This window comes from Polypterus senegalus, chromosome 12 (assembly GCF_016835505.1).
Source record: "Polypterus senegalus isolate Bchr_013 chromosome 12, ASM1683550v1, whole genome shotgun sequence".
Classification (NCBI taxonomy): Eukaryota; Metazoa; Chordata; class Cladistia; order Polypteriformes; family Polypteridae; genus Polypterus; species Polypterus senegalus.
Window position 1 is genome coordinate 49787220 of NC_053165.1, and position 18433 is coordinate 49805652.

The following is an 18433-nucleotide window of genomic DNA, read 5'->3' on the forward strand; positions in this document are numbered from 1 at the left end:
AAAGTACAAGAAGGGAAATATCATGGCTTGTGTACACAGGGCCCTCACATATTCTCAAAGTTCAATGGGGGACCTTGGAATAATAACAGTTGAGGACCACTGATCTAGGAGTAATAAACTTATTCCCAAAATGTCTGTGCTTTTAATACACACAGTATGGTCAGACAAAGTGGTTACTGTTTGATGTTTTAATGGTCTGCTCTTGTCTGACCCATCATACATGCAAAATAGAATTTCACTGTACACATGACAGTAATAACCCTATAAGTCTATACCAGTTTATAGGGGACATTCAAATAAGAATCTTATTGCTGTGTGTACACATGAACCACCTAAATTTGAAATTAAAAAAGAAAAGCTATTTGTGGAGATTTGCCTCACTATGACTGATGACCCACGTTATGTTTTATTTTAAACAATTGCCTAACGTAAATGGTCAGCACTACGACACAACTCGGACAATTTGGGTAGCTTTGTTTTGTCTAAATTGTCCAAGATGGAATTCCGAGTTTGTCAAACATTGACGTGGTATTGACAACTCAGATTTACGGTCTATCCAAAAGAACACGAATGCAGCAGAAGCTGGCCCAACAGGAATATATTCCGCAAACACGCTTACCAGCAAGCACCACATACTGTATTTACTGCAAAAAAAGACCTAGGCGAATTTCACCAATCAACATTAATTTCAAATTTTTATTTTACTGAAGCATTAAACTAAAGACTCCACAAATGGTGAGAAGATGGGTGGCTTATATGGGGTGACTTGGAGGCCATTGTTTTCAAGACAACAAGTGGGGAAAAAAAAGATTTTTAATTGATTTACAGGGATTCACATACTAATGACATACTTAAATTGACTATATAGGTAATAATTCACAATAGTAACTTTTTATTTCATTTTTCCTACATGTAGGATTGCTAGACACCGTTACAATTTTTATGAAGAGAAGAAGGTTGAAATGTAATTATATATAAAAAATATTACTAAATGATATTACTACTACACAAGATAACTCATGCATATACTAACTGTAATAATTAAACCTGAGTGGAAATGTACCAAAAAAAATCCTGACTTACTTTATTAACTGTAGTCATGCATTCTGCGGTCACATTTATATAGTATATGAAAGTGGGTGATTTGTATTACAATTTTTATAAAAATGTCAACATTTCCACAGAGCCTGTTAAAATGTGTGGTCTGAAGAGTAAGGGCTCCAATATACTTCTCCATAACGGAAAATCATACACTTATAAAAAAAAAAAAAATAGAAAAAGAAATGTAAAAAAAAAATGTAAAAATGACAAGCATACAGTTTTGTTTTTTTTTTTTAAAGACATGACATTCTGACTTGCATAATTCACAAACTAAATCCTTTACAATATGGTACAGCAGCACGTATCTGGGTAGTCCGCTGCATTGACTTTCTTCTCTTGCCCAAAGACCGTAAAACTGTAATTATTCCCATGCCAGGTGTAGTTTGCTTTTGTGATGGGGATCAGTTCAATGGTGTGTTTCTATAAAGACCAAGTTAAAAGAAATGTCATAAATGAAAAAATCAGGAGAGTAAATTGCACACATTTCTCAGAGAGACAGAATTTTCATTTCAGATGACTGAATTCTAAACTTTGGCTGGATTTATTTCTGACGTTCTATTAGGCAATAGGCAACTTATTCACTACAAGAAGTGCACTCAGTGGTGCGTCATTATTTTAGGAAATTAGACATCTATATTTAACAAATTTAGGCAGGTAAATTACAAAAAGGTGTGAAAAGTAAGTGAAAAATAATTTATAAAGCAATTGTACTGGCCAAAACCACAAAGCACTGTACACTTTTATACACAATTAAAAACATACACAAAGATAAACAGTGATTTAATCCAAAAAAAAGGCGGACAGTAAAAATACACCAGATTGACAAAACAGAACAATATGACTTAACAGGAATGCTACTCAAAGGGCTGTCTAAATAAGTAAGTCTTAAGCTGACTTCTGAACGTCTCAATAGAATGAGCCTGATGCAGAGCCACTGGAAAATTATTCATTCCCTAGCCTCGGCGCAACAGACTAAAAAGCAAGACCACCACGCGCCTTCAGTCTGGTGCGTGTTACAAAAAGCCCTAACAAATTGACCAGCATTGTGAGGACACACAAGGTTACTAATAAGAACATAAGACAAACGACAGGACACCATTCAGTCCATTGTCATACCCATTTGTTTAGCCGATAGCTAAGATGTCCCAATATCTCATCCAGATTTTTCTTAAAGTTGTCAAAGTTTCTGCTTCAACTACATATCTCGGTAGTTTGTTCCATAGTCCCACAACTCTTTGTGTAAAGAAGTGATTCCTGGCTTCTGTTTTAAATGCACTTCTCCTAATGTACTGGGAGGCCTGGCCATGGAGGGCTGTATAAGTGAGAGTCAAGATTTTAAATTGAGTTATAAATTCTACTGGCAGCCAATGAAGGGATAATAAAAATCTGCGCAATATGAGACCTCCTGCTGGAACTCTACCTAAGGCCTGGCAGCTGATGGAGCTATGCAAATTTACTTAAAACATGTAAACAAGGAATTACAATATAGTCTAGGTGACATAAAAGCATGGACTGGCATTTCTATCTCCATCTTAGTAACCATAGTTTCTAGACCAAAAAGATTTCTCAGATGGATGAAACAACAACTATGAGACCTGAAATGTGCATCAATGGTGAAGGATTAATCAAAAATGACATCCAGGTCATGAAGACATGTTTTAGTAGAAGTGGAATCTTCACAATCCAGGGTGCAAGTCAGGAAAGGCAGAGATCAAGACATCAGTTTTCTGTTGTCTTAGTTGTAAATAATTGGCAGACAATCAGACAGTTTTGCTAGCTGGTAGAACCGTAGAGGCTTACAAGAGCATTAAAACAGAATATCAACAGCATAAAAGTGATAGGACATCTCATTAAATGAACTAATAAAATGTGTAACAAAAATAAAAGGGGTCCAAGGATAGATCCTTGAGGCACACCACCTGAAAATGAGATACTGGTAGAAGTGCACTCACCCACACTGATGGAAAAACTCCCATCAGCTTGGTATGACAAAGACCAGGCCAAGGCTGAACCTGAAATAACCACAAGTTTTTGTAATCACTTCAGGAGGACCTCATGGTGAACAGTGTGAAAGGCTGCACTGAGATCTAACAAAATGAATACTAAACACTCTCCAGTATCAGCAGCCATAAGCAGATTATGAGACACTTTAAAGAGCATCATCTCAGTGGTGTAGCATTTTTAGAAACCTGACTGATAAGGGCCTGGCACCTTTCCGATTTTCTAGAAACCCACTAATGACAGTTAAGATTTTGAGTTATAAGCCATGTGAGCATTATTTGAGTGATTAAGAGTGTCTTCTCTTTAGTGTTGGTTGAAGTCCATATGAAACCCTGGAGCCCTGGCCTTTTCCCTCTGGGTTTTTGGAACATATGTCCATTGTGTTACCGAAACAGCACCTCTCAGTGTCCATTGTGCACTGCTGATGGGATTCCAGAGCATGCTCTGCCTGAGTTACATAATCACCACCCCTCAATGTACACAGTGTGTGCCCCTTAACTTTCATAAACCGTGTCCCAGGTGGCAACCTATGGACTGACTGGCTGTCCTCATAAGATATTTGAAGACTATAGAAAATGGATGCCTATGGCATCAAGGTCTTAATTTACTATTGGGATGTCTTGGTCAAACAGAACAGCTTATCTGCTATCATACAGTACACCTTTTATAATTCAGATACTTAATTTACTTCATATTAATATTTAAATATATTCAAAGTTAAAAGGCAGGCTGTATATGTAACAAAAGAATAAGTAGGCAAGAACTGATTAAACAGAGAACAGCATAAAACCAAAAACAAAGATAGACAAGGATATCAATTTTAATAGTTTAATGTAGATAAGGACATTCTTTAATTTGAACTGAAGAGTTGCGCAGACTAATTAGACTAATGTTCCAGAGGGCTGCACTAAGTTCATGCAGATAATGAGTAAAGCCATCCACTCACTTTTAAACCTTATTCAGGGCTGCAAAAAGCCAAAATTCATTAATGCTGCAACGATGGAGTAATAATCCATCTCAGGGCACAAACAGACACTTTCAGACAGGAGTAATTTAGAGTAACCAGTTACCCTAATGATACAATATGGGGGAAATGCTTTAAGTAGAAAAAACTGATTCATCATATTTCACTCAGGATTGTAAAAAAAAAAAAAAAATCGATTTTCATATCAGTAATAAAATAATTTTAAAAAACGTTTCAGTAGTTTATTCTTTGATATAAAATAAAGCCATTTACACTATGAGACAGCCACCAAGACATTCCTAATTAAACTGTTTTTTAAATTCGCAGGATACTGAGAAATTTATGCATTTATTATTAGCTACTGCAATGCATTGTTCACTGGCTGCTCAAACCATTCTATATGCAGCTTTCACGTAATTCAAAATGCTGCAGCAAGAATCATTCAAATCACTAGAATGTATGACAATAACTCTCCAGGTTCTTAAGTCTTTAAGGCTTCCAGTTCAAAAATGTTCACCTTTTCTCATATGAAGCCTTAACACTAGAATTACCAGAGCCTACGAAAAAACTCGTAATTCCGTCCCACCTTAAATTGCTTCTTAAATCCCTTCACACCTCTCCGCCAGCGTTGTTTGTCCTCTAAATGTGCTGATAGAGAAGCTAGGAGCAGCCAGCTATTCCATCCCCCCCACCAATTTAGAACGTGCACGAACTTCTCCCAGCCCATGCCTTGATTGAGTATCTGGGAGTGAAGTGGAGTTTTAGAGTGGAAATAATAGATTGTTATTTGGAACACACGCATTTCATGTCTGTTCCGTTTCTACAGTAATCTGTGTCAACACATTGTTAAAACAGAAACGTTTTTATATTCTAGTAGTAGATGACAAAATGTAGGCATAAACTATATAATGTATGAAGCCTGAAGTCCAAATAACAAAGAAACATTTTCACAAAAGGTTTCAAATATAACACAATTGCACGTTTATTCAAAAATATAACTACAGAAACAAAAAGCCGCCTTAATATGTGACATTGACAGCCGTTTATTATAACTGTCTCTGTGGTGCAATAGAATCAGTTTTTGCCTTGGAATCAAAAGGTCGCGAGTTCGATCCTGCACCAGTACGTTTTGAGAAGTAAACTGCTCTTAGTCTTACTATTTTAGAATAAAAGCATACATTTGATTTCAGTCTGTAACAGCCGGTGCAATTTATGATCCTTGTAAAGGTTAGCTTTTTTTTTTTTTTTTTTTTTTTAATTCACTTTTCATTCCTCAGTCGCGTTCAGAATCAATCCATACAACCCCATCTGACACGGCTGTTTTCACTAAAGACGTGCTATAGCTCTGCAGTGTACCACGATGCATACTAACGCGACCCTCACCCCGCAACCACCCGGGTTCTGACACACAAACGCTGGCGAAGCTGCCTTCTTCGTATCTCACCGTCACTTGATTTTCTTTTTATTCAGTTTTATTGAGTGTTCCTGCAAGTCCACGCATGTTGCTGTATGCTGTTTCTTTTGTACTCCAGGACATGCAGAGGAAAGAATGGTAAAGAGCAGTAACTTCGGCGCTATCATCAGACACTCCCCATCTGCCCGTGTCGCTCAAACACAGGAACATACAGTATATTGGTGTAAAAGTATAACAAAAGTGCACTTTTATTCAAGTGCACTTTTTCCATCGCCTTTTCCTGTAAGAAGCAATGTACACACTTCTCTCTATGCTGTGGTTTCTATTACACACCTGAAAGAAAGAGACAATATATGTGAAAATATCATCACACTAATGCAATATTATTTGAAAACGAACAGCGTCAGATCGGGTGTGAATTTATGCAGGAACTGGAAATTCTCTGATGCGGGACCTTCCCCCAGGGAAGAAAGTACAGTGTCAGGTGCTCATTCAGTGTAATAGGAACCATAGCACAGAGAGTTGTGTGCACTGCAACAAGTACACGTGACGTAAATGTAGGAAGGACGGTCCTTGGGTGTGTGGGAACTGTTACTATTTGAATGTGATGATTTTATATAGCACGAAATGAAAATCAGCACTTCTTAGCATTGCACCATGCAAGCTGTCGTATCAATCGCCTACTGTAACTTGCTTTCTTTTTTCTTCGGTTATACAGGTAGTCTTGAATAAAAGTGCACTTGTTTTGTTTGCGAAATTAAGTGTCTGCGTGCACTTTTCGTGGCATTACACTTGTATTTTTTGAGCATGCCTGTTTGAGCAGTATAAAAAGTATTGAAAAGTATAAAAAACAACGGGCAGATGGGGAGTGTCTGATGATTGCATATAGCGCCGAAGTTACTGCTCTTTACCATTCTCTCCTCTGCATGTTCTGGGGTACAAAAGAAACAGCATACAGCAACATGCGGGCAGGAACACTCAATAAAACTGAATAAAAAGAAAATCAAGAGACGGTGAGATACGAAGAAGGCAGCTTCGCCAGCGTTTGTGTGTCAGAACCCGGGTTGCTGCGGGGGGGAGCGTTAGTATGCATCGTGGTACACTGCAGAGCTATAGCACGTCTTTAGTGAAAACAGCCGTGTCAGATGGGGTTGTATGGATTGATTCTGAACGCGACTTAGCGAATGAAAAGTGAATAAAAAAAAGCTAACCTTTACAAGGATCATAAATTGCACCGGCTGTTACAGACTGAAATCAAATGAATGCTTTTATTCTAAAATAGTAAGACTAAAAGCAGTTTACTTCTCAAAACGGACTGGTGCAGGATCGAACTCACGACCTTTTAATTCCAAGGCGAAAACTGATTCTATTGCACCACGGAGACAGTTATAATAAACGGCTGTCAATGTCGCATATTAAGGCGGCTTTTTGTTTCTGTAGTTATATTTTTGAATAAACGTGCAATTGTGTTATATTTGAAACCTTTTGTGAAAATGTTTCTTTGTTATTTGGACTTCAGGCTTCATACATTATATAGTTTATGCCTACATTTTGTCATCTACTACTAGAATATAAAAAAACGTTTCTGTTTTAACAATGTGTTGACACAGATTACTGTAGAAACGGAACAGACATGAAATGCGTGTGTTCCAAATAACGATCTATTATTTCCACTCTAAAACTCCACTTCACTCCCAGATACTCAATCAAGGCATGAGTTGAGAGAAGTTCATGCACGTTCTAAATTGGTGGGGGGATGGAATAGCCGGCTGCTCCTAGCTTCTCTTTATCAGCACATTTAGAGGACAAAGGACGCTGGCGGAGAGGTGTGAAGGGATTTAAGAAGCAATTTAAGGTGGGACGGAATTACGAGTTTTTTCGTAGGCTCTGGTAATTCTAGTGTTAACTGGCCAAGGCCCTACTTAGTTATCATTACAACCAGAGATTGCATTAAGCTCTCAAGATTTCAAGGATTAGAAAAAGAACAGTGGGAGGTCAAGCTTTTAGTTATAGGGCCCCGAAGCTGGAGAACAATGTCCCTGCTGATATAAGTTGTGCACCTTCAGTCTCAGCTTTGAAATCCAGGTTGAAGACTCATTTCTTCAGTTTAGTATACCCTGACAAGAGCTGCCGATTAGCTGTGCATACTGCATCTCTGTTTGTTAGTCATTTGTAAAAAAATATAAATACAATAATTATGTTTTTAATTATCCTCTGTTCTGTATTTTTTCTCAATACCCTATAGCACTTGGTGCCACTGATCTACTGTCAAGTTGTTTTTTTGCCCATGAAAAGAAATCAGAGTGACTGGGTGCTTTTAAATCATCGGATATAAGGATTCTGCCATCAGATTACACAGCCCACGGCAGATTTTAGTATATAATGACCAGAAGGGGCTGGGTGACAATTGGCTGAAGTCTCCAAGACCATGACTGCCCACTTTGGTTTGTTATAACTGACCATGGAACCCCCAGAGGTTTAGTTTCTTCAGGGATGGCAATGACTGGAGATTTTCTTTTCCTCTCCTCTGGTGTCAACTTGTCATGGTTTAACAATTAATAACAGAAAGATATTACTGTGTTCCATTTATGACAAGTTTCCAATCATTTTGCTTTCCTACGAGTTTAAAAACATTTAAGCCTTTATGTGAACTCACTAAGTAATTAGTATTTTGTAAAGCCTGCATTTGCACCTACCAGCAAATCTGTCAAAGCAAGACCATTATCCAATGCAAATGATGTAAATATCTAAGATTAATTTTTGTAGTTCTCCTTCTCCATGCCGAAACAAACAAGCATACTATACCTGTTGAATAATACGAGATGTCTGTCCATATTGGCTTTGGTGTTCCCTCACCAATTTCTCAGAAGCCTGAGCGATAGCCGGGTCCGGAAAATTTACAACAGGATATACCTGTGAAGCAGTATCAGAAAGTGACATGGATATTCAGCAGGAGCCAAAACTGTCCACATCATCACTCAAAAAGCAAATTATTAGAGAATTATATAAGAGCTGAAAGCTTTTCTTACCATAACCTGTTGATCAGAAAATAGTTCCTTTCCAGTTACAGCCTTAAGTTTATCCGTATCAATTCCAGAATCCTGACTGCCCACAAAGTCACTCACATTATTTTTCCTGGTAAATACAATTGGAAATTGACAATTAAACCACTCAAGGTTTCATGTATGTAACAGGCAGAAGAAGCACATTATCACATCAAGCATGGTTCTTTTTATCTGAAGCTCTTTTTTTGATATTCTTCACACATTTCACAAACTCATAAATTACTGTAGTCAAACATTTCAATCCTTTTCAGAATCTGATTGATCTTTAATGCCCTGAACAACTGGCACCCACTCCAGCAGAATGCAAATAAGGCATTAAGAAAACAAACAAATTATTCTTCATATTTTCAAAATGTAATGAAAAATATTTAGAATATTCTAAATATTTTAAGAAGTTTCCATTTTCACGGATAAATTATCAATATACAAAATGTCCTTAATTAGGAAACAAATAAAATTAAATTTAAAGAATAGCATTACAGTATCTTAATGTTTGGCATACCATTTCATGACTGCACGATCCTGGGTACACATTCTGTACTGAGTTCTACCAGTGCTAATTTTTTGTCTGCTTGGATTTTATTTTTCTATTTTTTAAATGGTTAACAAAATTCTTAAGTTTATTGGTGACTCCAAAGTAACCTCATGTGATTGTGTGTCGATATGACTACAGGTGTGCCCTGTAATGAGCTGGTGCCTTGTCCAGGGCAGACCCCAATGTTGTGCCCAATGCTTTTAGGATAGGTTTCACTTGCCATAACCATGAAATAATTTAAAAGGAGCCTAACAAAATCAAAGGATGGGTAAACAGAATTTATTGAAAACAATTTTTTATTAATTTTTAATACAAGTCAAATGTTATAAATTACCCTATGTGACGGGTTCCCACAGCCACTACCCAGCCAGGATGCCAGCTGAATGGAAGGACTGGGAGAGAGAGCATCCACAAGGCATTACCTTTCCCGGTACCCTAGAAGGCAGCCATCCTAGGCGGCTGTGGCACAAGGGGCACACTGGGAGTTGGAGTTTGGTATAGCCACGTAGGGTTCCGTAAGGGCCACCAGGGGGAGCTGCAGAGACCTACATTGGACGTCCGCCACACTAGACAGTGATGCCAAATAACACTGATAAGCCACCTGGAGCACTCCCAGGAGCTGCTTAAAAGGAGCCAGCTCACTCCACTTGGGGAGCCAATTGCCAGGAGGAGTGGAGGTGGATGGAAAAGAAAAGAGAAAATTAGAAACGTGTATTTTGTGCCGTGAACTGTACTTTGGAACTGCTGTGAACGTGGGAAACGAGGGAAGAGAGTTTCCCACGAGGAAAAAATAAAAGCATGTGTGTTGAACTTGTGTCCTGCATCTGTCTGTGTCAGGTTTGGGAGGCACGAGTGCCCTCTGGTGGCCACACTTATTTATTGAAAAGCTTTGCTATAGAGGTATGCGATTCAGACACTTTTTCCAATTTTCAAGTTTAGGCTAAAAACATTTTTGTAGTCAAACCTATAGTTAAATATTCAGCATCGACCATAAAATCAACATTTTCTTATCTTTTAATTTACCATTGTATTGTTTATTGTTTGTTCACAGTTTGATATTAAGTTTATCTTTTCCGAAATGCTGTTTTTGGTTTGTACCGAACATGTCTACTGTTAATATGGCCAAACAACTATCATTGATTCATCTGTCCTGGGCACATTGTTCCGGAAGGCCTTAAATGTTCAACAGCAAGCTGCAGTCTTGTTCTTTTTGGGCAGCAAAGAATTTTTTTCCCCTGGCATACCTTGTAACACATCAAATATGTCCAATGGCGTTCTGATTGCAGATGTATACACTTTGACAACCACAGCTGTAAGAGTTAATGTTGGGATTCCTGGAGACTTCTTTGAGTATCACACTGTCAGCTCTTGGGCTGAATTTGCTAGGCCAGCCAGTCCTGGACAAATAAGTAGTTGTGTGAAATCTACCCCACTTGCAGAGGATTTTCCTTACAGGGGATTAATTGATTTTGTACAGTTTCGAGATCTTTTTAAATGCCCTGCCAGACTCACAGGCATCTACAACATCTTGGCTTGATAACACCACACACGCTAAAAGCAAAGAGAACATCAGACCCAAGATATTTCTGTTTTAAATAAGTTGGGTTCCACCTGCATACACCCTTGGGAAGTTCTAATCATTGACACCTCATCTGGAACACCAGATTTCAGTTTTATGGTTTAGATGGTTTTGGTGAATAAATGTAAGGGTGTAGTTTCTTTTTTCATGTGAAATGTGCAGTTCTGTAAATTTGGATTATGAGAACGAACACACCATGTCAACTGTATGTGCCATTTGTTCAAGCACAACACCTTTATCTATATGCACTGTTTGCATGAAGATATAATGTTAGCCTGTTTTAAATATGTTGAACAAGTCAACAACATCTGCGGGGTGTACTTATATTTTCATGTGACTGTAAATTTAACAAAAGACATATTAGTCATAATCAAAGCTGACCATGCGAGTTGATAGGAGAGAAGACCCTAGAAAGAAATTACACATTCAGCAAGGCAGTTAAGTGCATCTTCAAGAAGGAATGGGCGCATTTTAAACTTCATTTCAAAATTGTTACAATCAGACTCTTCTTTAAATTTCCTTCTGGGTTGATTTTGACATTTTGTGTTTTGGAGTCCATTTGGGGGATTTGAGGATGTACAATTTGTATATGTTGCTTGTATTCACATTAAAATTAATTTTATACAGGTAAAATTATTTTCATTTCTTAATGTGGGCTCTTTTTCTTTTCAATGGTGGGCTGCTATTTTGTGGTCCTCTTATTTACATATTGCCACATGCAGACAACTGGAAATGCACACCAAGTGATGTCACCATTGTGATGGTGTAGAGATCAGCATTGTGCACATCCTGGTTGTCGTGTGTTTTGTCTATTATTGTGGGTATGACTTCCTAGTTTTTGATGATCTTTTTATCTCCCAGTCCCTTTTCATTTATTTCACCATTTTTCTCTTAGTCAGAACAGAAATAAATATATCTACTTTTTAACAGAGACACAATATAACTCGACAAGTTATCTGAAACAGAGGGGAGTCTACTAGGCAGTTAAGTTCCATTTGTTGAAACTAGAGGGCAAGTGAAATAATGGCAGTCACAGACAGAAGATGTTCAGTATGCATGTTGAGAGAAGCACTTGTGATGTTCAATTAGAACTAAAATTATTTACAGCTAAGATTGAAGTTATTTCTGTTTTAGATTTGTTTTAGCTTTACAATACCACACACTGCAATAACCAAGATAAACCAATTAGCAAAACTAATACTGGATTTTAAAACCACTTTACCATTCAACATTAAGTCTAATGAAGGACAGAACTTGTCCTTTGCCAACACATGCTTCACATTCTTTAAATCCAGTGGCAGAACAGGATGAACAGCTGCAGAAGGAAACAAAATAAGAAGTTAAATGCAAATGTATCCATGACACTCCAAAAATGAGCCATACTCAACTAGGTTTACTACATCTGATTTAATGCTCATGTCTTCTGATGGACTTTTTTCCTACCTCATTCCAGACACCAGCCACAGGTCAAGTATATGTGGCCCCACAGAAATATGGTGGGCTTATAAAAATGAGAAAGTGTGCTGTAAAATATAATGTATCAAATTTTTAGGCAGTGCCAAATCTCAAGGGAAACACAAAGTCAATTTCATACCCAAGGTATTAACACTTCTTGGCTGGATTCCATGCGAGGATTCAAAAACTCTGGGGTATTAACATGCAAGTTGTTACGATCAGTGTATACAAATTGAATTCCTGATCATTGTCTGCCTGGTTAAAGAAAACAATTTCTGTTATAGGTGTTTGAGTTTTTAGTTAATGGTTAGATTTTGAAAGCAGATTGATTTCATTTTCGGTATTGCCCTAGACTTGTATCAGACTACATTAAACTACATTCAAAAAGTGTATTGTCCCAAATAGAATCAATATAGACCTTTTATCCAGTCACTTGGATGACAAAACATATGTTGCATATTCAGGGGAATTCTGGGAACAATACCCTAGAGAAACACATAAATTCTGTGCCTTAGAATGGTGGCACCCAGAAAAAACAAAGAGAGTATTGTGGCATAACTGTCAGTATTTACAACTTCTTCAATATATCGTGAACACAAAAATTAATGTTAAACAGATGCATATTTTGCAAATATTAATTGAGGATAACTCAAAAAAGAATTATTACAAAAACACTGATCATAGCATGGTCAGTAAGGGTCTTTTAATTTTTTTTCCCACGCTGTTTTCCTGCTATTCTGTTTCTATTGTATATTTTGAAATTTTGTTAATGTAAAACCTGAACACTTGGACTTAAAACTGTAGGACTTTATAAGCATGCAATTATAAAGTGGTAAAGGATTAAAATAATTACAGGCATATGTCCTTTGTTATAGCAATAAATACATTTATGTAGCTCTTGATGTATAACTATGGAAATAATCTGTTAGGATGTGTCATTTTTAACAATTTATATATGTATTAAATGAGTTTCGCTCATTCTGTTAATAAATGCTCTTTATTGGAAAATTGATTTTGGCAGAATATTGTACGGACACTGTTCTGTCAGGTCCTGCAACACTTTGTTAGACAAAAGCTTGGTCTCACTGAATGTCATTGATTCCAGCCTATATATCTATTTATCTAAAGAATTTGAATAATACCTCATTTAGAAGAATTCTGAACTACTGGCATGATTTTTACATAATAAGACTTACTTCATGGCGCCTAAGCCACTGCATTTCATGCACTGCTCATCGGTGTCGGATTTACCACTTCCATTACAAAGGCTGCAGCTCTCCTAGAGTTTAAATGAGGATAAAAAACATTCAGTATAACACACAATTTACATTTTTAAAACATTCTCTTCATATCTATACATCTTTGTAATGAATTTCTTTAAAGTAACTGTTTAGACGTTTCTCTGCTAAGGGTTATATATATATATAAATTTATTCAGTGGATCCACTGAAGAGGGACAAATGAATTCTGCATTAAATTTGAAGGTTCTACAGTTTAGATCTCCCGACAGGGTTGGATCTTCACATAAGCCAAGTAGGCACCAGCATGGGGCACCAAAACCCCTTCTTAAGCTCCCCCTGCATTTGCAGTGATGCAGACCAATCTCCCCTTCCCTGTCATCTATTTCATATGCGATAGGGAGGGTGCCTATCCCTCCCTTCGATTTTGCATGCAGTTGAGAGGGCACTGATCTTCAAGATTGACCTCCCCGCCTCATTTGTTGATTTCTGTTACAAATTTGACCGTGTGGATCTAAAAATGTGAATCTCTTTTAGATGTCTTTCTTGGGCACTTGCTACCACCACTGCCTAGGAATGCAATGTATAGTTGAGCTGGCCCATTTCTTGATAAAACAGACAGCTAAAATGCAATGATACATTTTACTGACTGCTAAAGAGATATTATATATGTTTTTATAAATAAATTAAAAAGTACACAAACTGTGCAACCTGTCTAAAAGAGGTTGAAATCTAATAAGCGGATTTCCTTCTGTCTGTTGGTATGTATATTTCCAGTGAGTTTATTACCAACGAACCGCAATATGGAGTATACAACTTCTCCAAAAGACAACTCTCCACCACAGAACAAAATATTCTCGCTAGAGGAATGAAATTCAACTACAAAGACGCATACGACATGATCTTCCTAGGTTCCCTGGAACACATCTTATTAACCGAAAAAATACCGACAGACAACGCATGAGAAATAAGGTGCACAATTGCCAGCCAGTTACATACAAGACACCCGACCACACATATTTCGACAAAAGAGCAGAAAGCTCTACTATTGCTACAGAATGATAACAGCATCGTTATCACACCAGCCAACAAAGAAGGCGCAACTGTCATATTAGACAAGGAACAATATACCACAGCAATGGAAGAAATGCTTTCTGACACCAGCACTTATCAACAGCTGCATAGTGACCCAACTAAGATCATGCTTAACAAAATAAACACCACTCTGATCAAACTCCGGAATAACAACCACCTAGACACACAGAATTATTATAAAATGAAATCCAGCAATGCTAACTGCCCTGAATTTTATGGACTCCCAAAAATACATAAAACACCTCTAAAATTCAGACCAATGGTCATCTTAATAGGTGGACCAATTTACAACTTATCAAAAGACTTTTTCAGGTGCTGAACATTTAACTTATGACTTGGAACATTCTGTGAACAGCGCCGAGTTGGCGTTGCAACGCCTCAAAGATGTATCAATCGCCGAGGACGAGGTCATGGTCTCGTCAGATGTCATATCACTATATACTATAATTCCGATCCATCTGGCTACAGAAACACTACTAATTAGACTGAATAATGACCCCACTATAAAGACAAGAACAAAGCTGTTCACTAAAGACATAATGCACCTAATATCACTTTACCAGAAAACTCACTTTCATTTCAACGGAAAATACTACATTCAAAAAGAAGGCATGCCAATGGGATTGCCGTTACCAGGACTTCTGGCAGAAATGGCAAAGCAGCGATTCAAAAAGGTGGCTCTAATTCAGTTCACACCCAGAATTTGGATACACTACATAGACGACACATTCGTCATACTAAAAAACAACCAGCTGAATGAGCTCTACAACCACATCAACACAATATACCCTGCAATCCAATTCACCATGGAAAAAGAAACAAACTGACGCATCAATTTCCTGGACATCTCTATTGAAAGAAGTAACGACACCACCCTGATTACAATTGTCCATCGTAAGGAATGCTGTTCAGACAAGATATTACACTTCGCCAGCAATCACTCAGCATCTCATAAACGGAGCTGTATTAAGTTTTTATCCAGAAGAATTCATACCCATTGTAATAGGAAGGAGACAAAAACGAATGAAAGATGCTACGTGTATCTTTTCCGTCTTTTTACTTCAAACGACTACTCAAAGACATTCATTAAACAATACCTACATAGGAGACACCAGAGAACCCAGCAAACAGTCAACTACAATCTGATCCTACTTCCCACCTTATACACACTTCCTTATCATCATGGATTGTCAAAAGGAGCAGCACATATCCTATCCAAATCAGGCATCAGAATAGCACACAAACCTACAAACAATCTGGGCACTATCCTTTATAATGCCAAAAACAAGAAATCGGCTGCAATTGTTGTCCAGCGGTATACATAGGACAAACGTCAAAAAGAATCGCAACACGTATACAGGAGCATCAAAACGCCGTCAGAAGAAAGGACTCACGATCACTGATTTATATGCACAAAAATTCAACCGGACATACATTTAACTGGGACAATGTACAAGTAAGATTTAAGGCCGGTACTAAAAGTGCCAGAGAGCTGGCTGAATCGTTGGCTATCAAACGAAAACGCCATTAACAGACATTTGGACATGAACCCAGCATATGCAAACTTAAGAAGAAGAACATCCTCATAATAAATAAAACTCTAAGACCAACACCCTCCTAACTCTGCCTCATTAAAGCCCCCCCCCTTAATTTTGCTATATATTGCCTTTGATTCTTGTATGTCTAATCATTATCCTCTGATGACGGCTCCTGGCAGGACCTGAAAGCTCAGGAATAAATACTACTTTATGATATGTGATTCATTTTCTCCCTTTGTGGATCTCCATTTATATATATATTCTTCGGTTCACGACCAGAGTTTTATATATGTATATATGTATATATATGTGTGTATATATATATATATGTGTATATATATATATATATATATATATATATATATATATATATATATATACCTTTCTACCTTATGTGTCCAGCCTTATGTGTCCAGCCCTCCCTCTCTCGCTCGCTCACTCCCTCTCTCTTTCATGTGCGTGTGTCTCTCTTTCGGGAGCCAGGAGCGCCTGTGTGTGTCTCTCTCTAGCACACTCCTGTGTGTGCCTCTCTCTAGCTCGCCCTGTGTGTGTGTGTGTGCGCGCGCCTCTCTCTCGTGTGTGTCTCTCTCTCTCTCTCCCGGGCCTGTGTGTCTGTGTGTCACACTCTCTCTCTCTTGCTCGTTGCACAGGAAATACACAGGGAGAGACTGAACATGTACAAACCTGAAAGGGAAACTGGCTTGTTCGTATACCGAGTGTGTGGTCATGAACCAAGGCAAAAATTTGGCGAACTTTTTGGTCGTAAACTGATTTGTACGTGTACGGAGACATTCGTGAACCGAGGTTCCACTCTATACATATATATATATATATATATATATATACACATACATATATATATATACATACATATATATATACATATATATATATACATATATATATATACATATATACATATATACATACATATATACATACATATATACATATATATATATACACATATATATACACATATATATATATATATATATATTATAGGTGTGGTTACTGCTACTGCTACGGTGTAATATATATATATATTTTTGTTTCCCGCCTTGCGACCTATGTTGGCTGGGATTGGCTCCAGCAGACTCCCGTGACCCTGTAGTTAGGATATAGCGGGTTGGATAATGGAGGGATGGACACCTGGCAGGTTTTCGAAAGCTTAGGAATAAAATATTTTAAGATATGTGACTCATTTTCTCTCGTTGTGGGTCTCTAGCTTCAAATATGTAAATCGTATCACAGGCCTTCTCTTCCATATTATATTATAAATATTTTAAAAAATCTAGATGAATACAAAAAATATTCCTTCATAAATTTACACATAAAAAACAAGCAATTTGTTTAACGTTTATTTAAAATGTACAATATTCACTACACTGGTAATTTACAAGTGAAAGATTGTAGGAGGCTTACACAAATTGTGTGTTAATATTTTTTATACACAGTCAGCAATGATCTGAGATACATACTGATCTTAAAAAATCAAGTTGCAAAAACATGTTGGGTATTTAAAAGAAAAACAAAAATCTTCAATTTAGGCTGGCACAGTGCTGCATCAGGTAGAATTGCCGCCTTGCAGTGCTAGATCTTGGCTTGACTCCTGTGGATAATATTATTTGTGTGGTTTTTGGATATTCTCACCATGATTATGTATATTTCCCACAGAGCACTGATATTTTCCCATAGTCTATGTACTTAGGATGATCAGCACCTACACATTTTCTTGTTAAGACTGAATGAATTTGTTTGTTTGTGCATTGTACTGGACTGTGCTATGGCATTGACCACTGAATCACATTGCTGACAGGACAGAGTCTGCAGACATGGACCGGATTAAACAACGTCTTAGAGATGCAGATGGTAAACATATTAGAGAACCTGCCATAAACTGAAAACATCCTTCCAAAGTCACAGGTTTATTCTTATCCAAATAACTTGTAAAATTCCCAGATGAAAATGTAATAGTTTACAGTAAAAGAGTTTTAATAAGATATACAACTGACCTTTGTTCTTCCGTCACACTTTTTGCAAGGACCTTTTCCTAAGCCTGAGCATTTCTGGCAGGGCTAAAACACAAAAACACATAAAATGGACAAAATAAGCTGAGCATAATTATTCAACTTACACTTACTTTCATACACATTTATTACACATGGCTGATGTTAAACAATGTAGGGAGGGCAAGTGATAGAACATTAGGGAGGGAGTAGCACAAAATCATGATGTTAGTACAGAATCATCATCCTCAAAAATAGCTCCTCTATTAGATGCCTTCCTGGAAAGCTGCAGAGGGTGTGTGCACACAAAAACTAGCAAGTGAGTGGTGGCAGGAGGAGAACAATCAGACACTTAAATAGCAGAATTTACAAGAGCAGCTACTGGTCACTGGCCACTTTAAGTCTTGGGAGGGATCATGGCTTAGATTGGCTCACAGAG

General features: G+C 37.4%; 1 protein-coding gene across 1 annotated transcript in view; it reads right to left on the reverse strand.

The window, feature by feature from the left end:
• Positions 1 to 795: 795 nt before the first annotated feature.
• Positions 796 to 18433, reverse strand: part of LOC120540398 (protein SSUH2 homolog) — a 56053-nt gene continuing 38415 nt past the window's right edge. Inside the window, exons 8-13 of the mRNA XM_039771123.1 lie at positions 18001 to 18063; positions 13311 to 13393; positions 11882 to 11974; positions 8510 to 8615; positions 8286 to 8393; positions 796 to 1521 (exon numbers count right to left, since the gene is read on the reverse strand). Of these exons, the coding sequence (XP_039627057.1) occupies positions 1381 to 1521; positions 8286 to 8393; positions 8510 to 8615; positions 11882 to 11974; positions 13311 to 13393; positions 18001 to 18063 (594 nt within the window). The 3' untranslated portion in view covers positions 796 to 1380. The remainder of the gene's footprint in view (positions 1522 to 8285; positions 8394 to 8509; positions 8616 to 11881; positions 11975 to 13310; positions 13394 to 18000; positions 18064 to 18433) is intronic.